The sequence below is a fragment of the Oncorhynchus nerka genome, linkage group LG3 (assembly GCF_034236695.1).
Source record: "Oncorhynchus nerka isolate Pitt River linkage group LG3, Oner_Uvic_2.0, whole genome shotgun sequence".
Lineage (NCBI taxonomy): Eukaryota > Metazoa > Chordata > Actinopteri > Salmoniformes > Salmonidae > Oncorhynchus > Oncorhynchus nerka.
Genome location: NC_088398.1, coordinates 24,727,842 through 24,734,817, shown reverse-complemented (window position 1 = coordinate 24,734,817; position 6,976 = coordinate 24,727,842). Strand labels below are relative to the sequence as shown.

The following is a 6,976-nucleotide window of genomic DNA, read 5'->3' as shown; positions in this document are numbered from 1 at the left end:
TGTGATTCATTTTCAAAATGTATGATAGGCTGCAGAAATAAACTGTGTTAAACACATGCATTTGGAGCTGAAAGTCATTCATGATAGCAGCCAATATCAACTAGGGATATATCATGTCACATCCCTGGAGACCAGAGCAAACTAAATCATATAGCGGAGATTGCCAAGTCACTTGGCTCAGTCATAACCTCACATGGTCTCTCCTATCATTGCTATGCAGACGACACACAATTAATCTTCTCCTTTCCCCCTTCTGATGACCAGGTGGCGAATCGCATCTCTGCATGTCTGGCAGACATATCAGTGTGGATGACGGATCACCACCTCAAGCTGAACCTCGGCAAGACGGAGCTGCTCTTCCTCCCGGGGAAGGACTGCCCATTCCATGATCTCGCCATCACGGTTGACAACTCCATTGTGTCCTCCTCCCAGAGCGCTAAGAACCTTGGCGTGATCCTGGACAACACCCTGTCGTTCTCAACTAACATCAAGGCGGTGGCCCGTTCTTGTAGGTTCATGCTCTACAACATCCGCAGAGTACGACCCTGCCTCACACAGGAAGCAGCGCAGGTCCTAATCCAGGCACTTGTCATCTCCCGTCTGGATTACTGCAACTCGCTGTTGGCTGGGCTCCCTGCCTGTGCCATTAAACCCCTACAACTCATCCAGAACGCCGCAGCCCGTCTGGTGTTCAACCTTCCCAAGTTCTCTCACGTCACCCCGCTCCTCCGCTCTCTCCACTGGCTTCCAGTTGAAGCTCGCATCCGCTACAAGACCATGGTGCTTGCCTACGGAGCTGTGAGGGAACGGCACCTCAGTACCTCCAGGCTCTGATCAGGCCCTACACCCAAACAAGGGCACTGCGTTCATCCACCTCTGGCCTGCTCGCCTCCCTACCACTGAGGAAGTACAGTTCCTGCGCAGCCCAGTCAAAACTGTTCGCTGCTCTGGCCCCCAATGGTGGAACAAACTCCCTCACGACGCCAGGACAGCGGAGTCAATCACCACCTTCCGGAGACACCTGAAACCCCACCTCTTTCAGGAATACCTAGGATAGGATAAGTAATCCTTCTCACCCCCCTTAAAATATTTAGATGCACTATTGTAAAGTGGCTGTTCCACTGGATGTCTTAAGGTGAACGCACCAATTTGTAAGTCGCTCTGGATAAGAGCGTCTGCTAAATGACTTAAATGTAAATGTAAATGTAATTGCAGGATCGATAGAAAGCATTTTCTGTCTGCGACACGCCATCCCGTTGGAGAGCAGCCTGTCTGCAGAGTGCTCATTGCCAGAAGGGTAGCCTTGTTCTTCCTCACAAATATCGTAATAAATTAGCTGATCATAAACACAGGGGCTCCACAAGGGTGCGTGCTCAGCCCCCTCCTGTACTCCCTGTTCACCCATGACTGCATGGCCATGCACACCTCCAACTCAATCATCAAGTTTGCAGATGAGACAACAAGTAGGCCTGCTTACCAACAATGATGAGACAGCCGACAGGGAGGAGGTGAGGGCCCTGGCGGAGTGGTACCAGAAAAATAACCTCTCCCTCAATGTCAACAAAATGGAGCTGATCGTGGACTTCAGGAGACAGCAGAGGGAGCATGCCCCTATCCACACCGATGGGACCACATTGGAGAAGGTGCAAGCTTCAAGTTCCTCTGTGTACACATCACTGACAATCTGAAATGTTCCACCTACACAGAGTGGTGAAGAAGGCAGTGCCTCTTCAACCTCAGGAGGCTGAAGAAATGTGGCTTGGCTCCTAAGACACTCACAAACTCTTACTGATGCACAATTGAGAGCATCCAGTCAGGCTGTATCACTGCCTGGTACGGCAACTGCGCCGCCCGCAACCACATGGCTCTCAAGAGGGTGGTGCGGTCTGCCCAACGCATCACCGGGGGCACACTATCTGCCCTCCAGGACACCTACAGGAAGACCAAAAAGGCCCAAAAATATCAAGGACATCAACCACCTGAACCACAGCCTGTTCACCCCGCTATTATCCAGAAGGTGAGGTACAGTACAGGTGCATCAAAGCTGGGACCGAGAGACTGAAAAACAGCTTCTGTCTTAAGGCCGTCAGACTGTTAAATAGCCATCACTAGCTGGCTACCACCCGGTTACCCAACCCTGCACCTTAGAGGCTGCTGCCCTATGTATATAGACCTGGAATCACTGGTCACTTTAATAATGGAACACTAGTCACTTGAATAATGTTTACATGCTTCTTTACCCATTTCACATGTATATACTGTATTCTATTCTACTCTATTTTTAGTCAATGTCACGCTGACATTGCTCGTCCTAATATTGATATGTTTCTTTATTCCATTCTTTTACTTTTAGATTTATGTATTGTTGTGTATTGTTAGATATTACTGCACTGTCGGAGCTAGGATCGCAAGCATTTCGCTACACCCGCAATAACACCTGCTAAATATGTGTATGTGGCCAATACAATTTGATTTGATTTGATATGAAAATGGCACTTTGGAGACTGGGAGGGCTAGAGCCTTATCTGTGCCTGTGCCCTTACGCATGTGCGCGTGTGTAACGACAGGGCCACTCTACAGGGATGGAGATGACCTAACCGTCGTCCCTTAACAAACACCAATTAAAGCGGTCATAACTTACAGCCTTGCTACATCCCACACCGACTCACTGCAACACCCCAACACGGCAACACCCTAGCGTCACACTCTTTCACTATGATGTATCCAACAGTACGGTCTGCAGGCAGGTCTAATGTTCTCCGTAAATTTCAGCCGCTGGGGCCATCTGGAGTGAAAGCTTCAACACTGATCAATGGGGGGACGTAACCGGCGGGATAGGAGAGGCTGAGATGACTTCATATAGCCATCATACACTGTGCGTCTGCACTGGTGGAGGGAGGGCCCGATGCCTGCTGCAGAGAGAAAGGGGTTAATATGGTCAACACTAGGGACTGTGTAAGCTTGTCTGAAAAAGAGCTCCAAAAACAAGTTTGGGACGGTTGGAGTTTTTTAGCGAATCAATCAAATCAGTTGGGATAACAGGCAATAACTCTCTGGATGTCTGTCTCTGTTGAAGTATTTTGGAGAAAGGAGAGCGAGCAGGGGATTAGAAATGGTGAGGGAGAGAGAGGGAGGTACAGTAGATAGAGAGAGAGAGATGGATAGAGAGAGAGAGAGAGAGAGAGATGGATAGAGAGAGAGAGAGAGAGAGAGATGGATAGAGAGAGAGAGAGAGAGAGAGATGGATAGAGAGAGAGAGAGAGATGGATAGAGAGAGAGAGAGAGATGGATAGAGAGATAGAGAGAGATGGATAGAGAGATAGAGAGAGATGGATAGAGAGATAGAGAGAGAGAGAGAAAGAGATGGGAGAGGGGTGAGAATGAGAGTGAGAGAAGGAGAGAGCGAGTGGTAGGCACACCAGTATCTCTACCTGCACATGACCATCTGATCATTTATCACTATTTATCACTATTAGCCTACCTCCTCATGCCTTTTGCACACAATGTATATAGACTCTTTCTTTTTTTCTACTGTGTTATTGACTTGTTAATTGCTTACTCCATGTGTAACTCTGTGTTGTTGTCTGTTCACACTGCTATGCTTTATCTTGGCCAGGTCGCAGTTGTAAATGAGAACTTGTTCTCAACTAGCCTACCTGGTTAAATAAAGAATAAAAAATATAGAAAAATAGAGAGAGAGAAAACGAGAAACATCTAGCCTGTGGGTGTATGAGCAGGAGACAGGTACTGTATACAGAGAGAGGGAGAAACATCTAGCCTGTGGGTGTATGAGCAGGAGACAGGTACTGTATACAGAGGGAGAGGGAGAAACATCTAGCCTGTGGGTGTATGAGCAGGAGACAGGTACTGTATACAGAGAGAGGGAGAAACATCTAGCCTGTGGGTGTATGAGCAGGAGACAGGTACTGTATACAGAGAGAGAGGGAGAAACATCTAGCCTGTGGGTGTATGAGCAGGAGACAGGTACTGTATACAGAGAGAGGGAGAAACATCTAGCCTGTGGGTGTATGAGCAGGAGACAGGTACTGTATACAGAGAGAGAGGGAGAAACATCTAGCCTGTGGGTGTATGAGCAGGAGACAGGTACTGTATACAGAGAGGGAGGGAGAAACATCTAGCCTGTGGGTGTATGAGCAGGAGACAGGTACTGTATACAGAGAGAGAGGGAGAAACATCTAGCCTGTGGGTGTATGAGCAGGAGACAGGTACTGTATACAGAGAGAGAGGGAGAAACATCTAGCCTGTGGGTGTATGAGCAGGAGACAGGTACTGTATACAGAGAGAGAGGGAAAAACATCTAGCCTGTGGGTGTATGAGCAGGAGACAGGTACTGTATACAAAGAGAGAGGGAGAAACCTCTAGCCTGTGGGTGTATGAGCAGGAGACAGGTACTGTATACAGAGAGAGGGAGAAACATCTAGCCTGTGGGTGTATGAGCAGGAGACAGGTACTGTATACAGAGAGAGGGAGAAACATCTAGCCTGTGGGTGTATGAGCAGGAGACAGGTACTGTATACAGAGAGAGAGGGAGAAACATCTAGCCTGTGGGTGTATGAGCAGGAGACAGGTACTGTATACAGAGAGAGGGAGAAATATCTAGCCTGTGGGTGTATGAGCAGGAGACAGGTACTGTATACAGAGAGAGAGGGAGAAACATCTAGCCTGTGGGTGTATGAGCAGGAGACAGGTACTGTATACAGAGAGAGGGAGAAATATCTAGCCTGTGGGTGTATGAACAGGAGACAGGTACTGTATACAGAGAGAGCTACAAAGATACACTTAACTGTCAAGGCGCTGAGAGAGCAGAAAGAGACAGAGCGAGGGAAGGAAGGGAAGGGGGGTTGAAGAGAGAGTGAGAGAGAGAGAGAAAGTCAGCCCCACAGACTTAGTTCAGTGCAGAATGTTGTTATTTATCCGGTGGCTGCTGAACAAATAAGGGACCTCCCGTTCTGTGATCGTCTCTGTGGGGGGCTGTCAGATCGAGGCACACATCCTGGCTGAGCACCCAGAAAGCAGCCACAACGCTCCAGCTGCGCTCTCCCAACACTTTCAATATGCCAGGGAACTGTCGCTTATAAGCAGTCTAAAGATGGTCACTATTTAAGAATTGCCTTTTGACTTTTAACACCCACATCCTTATTGTCCAAATCCCTTTCACCTGGCCACTAGTGATACTATTTAAGGTAAAGAAGCCATACTCATACTTACAACACAAGAACACAATCACTTATAGCTTTTTCTAAGTATCTGCCTCGTAAAAAAACGGAAATAAATGGGTCAGTTTAACCCAATGACCTTGTTACAATAAACAATAAAAGCATGTATTATTTCAAAGTCTACATTGTCCACAACATAGCTTACAGACAGACCTCAAGGCTTAGCAACACAGAGTTCTAATATTGAACCATTATATTTAAGTGTAGGAGGTGGAGAAGGATCAAGTGCTCACAAAAACATCTGCCATCTCCATGCAGAGAAAGATTCAACCCTGAACTGCAGGATCTTTTGTAGCAGTCCATCATGGTCCCAGCCCAGTGGAGTAAAGTGGGCCCCTACTGGACCCCTTACCTTTGGCTAAGAGAGTGTGCTCTGACACCTGTGCTGGCCAGAGGAAGAGGGAGGTGGAAGAGGAGGTGGAGTGGGCTTGACCTCCCTGTGAGCCTCTCTCGCTCTCGCCCTCTTTTTCTGAAGTGGCAGCTGGGGTCAGGAGTTTGACCCCTGCTAGGGGGTGGTTGACCTCTGTGATCCCTGGTGGACCTCTCTTGACCCTGCTTACACCGTGAACTCCGTGGCTGCTCAGTGGGGGCTGGCCTGGGTAGACCTGGACCCTGTGGTCACTATGCCGTCAATGCCGGGCAGCAGCGGTCAGCCCCCGTGACAAATGAGGCCAGGACACCGGCGGGAGATTTATGTCCCTCTCAACATGGACAGGCCACATCCAGAGTGAGCAAGTGGTCTGTCTTTACAAGGTGTACTGTGTGTGAGAGGTGTGAGAGCTAGTGCTTCGTTTATTGAGACGTGTGGAAGACACTCGTTAAGTGGTGTAGAGAAGGTGTGGGTGTATACGGAGTGTGAGAGCCAGCGCTGCTGATCTAGAACTGTAAGTAAATTAAATTAAGTAAACTATGAGTTTGTGAGGGAATGGATCTATTATATGGAAGAGCAAGTGGGTAACGTGAGAGAGTGGATTCATCCACACAGAGTAAGTTTAAGAGAAAAGAAAAGAGAGGGAGAGAGAGAAAGAGAGAGAAATTAAATAGAAGGTAATCATGACGTATAGGTAGAACGCAGAATTCATGTTTGATACCTGTAATCTACTTTCTACTGTTGCTTGCTCGGAAAAACAATCCCACAGTGCTTTTCTCAAGGTCGAATAGTTCCTAGTCCCGAGAACCATGGGAGGTAAATCCCCTAGATTTGCTAATCACGCTACACGCTAACACTCGTAGCGCACCAACAAAACCAAATGAACGATTGTCGCCCAACAAACTACTTCCCTTACTTATTCATTCTTTCTCAAGGTCCCAAAACATATAAATAAATAATTACACACACACATCAATCTATCTCTATCTCTCTCTCCTCTTCTTCCTCTTTTAAAGCGATGCTGTGGGCTTTTACCGAAGTGGCGCCGGGGCAACGGTATCATTTATAACGGGATGGCAAACGTTAATGCAGCCGTGGCTCTGTTCAATGTTTTATTCATTCTGTTTTATTATTAGGGCCCCACTTAAACAGGTGAGCTCTCTCTCTCTCTCTCTCTCGTCTCCTTTCCTCTGGCCGCAACGGCTGCTGCTAGCGCGGCACAGCTAGCTTTATCTATCACCCTGACAAGAGCCGCTTAACAAATGGCAACCTATTCCCTATATTGTGCACTATGGACCCTATGGGCCCTGGTTAAAAAAAAAATGCACTGTATAGGGGATAGGATGCCATTTGGGAAACGGACAAGACC

The 6,976-nt window shown here is 47.8% G+C and overlaps 1 protein-coding gene across 1 annotated transcript in view; it reads left to right on the top strand.

The window, feature by feature from the left end:
- Nucleotides 1-1,451: 1,451 nt before the first annotated feature.
- Nucleotides 1,452-6,976, top strand: part of LOC135563002 (zinc finger CCCH domain-containing protein 13-like) — a gene marked incomplete at its 3' end in the record, with an annotated part of 36,146 nt that continues 30,621 nt past the window's right edge. The window contains exons 1-3 of the mRNA XM_065005589.1: nucleotides 1,452-1,643; nucleotides 1,805-2,017; nucleotides 5,000-5,113. Of these exons, the coding sequence (XP_064861661.1) occupies nucleotides 1,452-1,643; nucleotides 1,805-2,017; nucleotides 5,000-5,113 (519 nt within the window). The remainder of the gene's footprint in view (nucleotides 1,644-1,804; nucleotides 2,018-4,999; nucleotides 5,114-6,976) is intronic.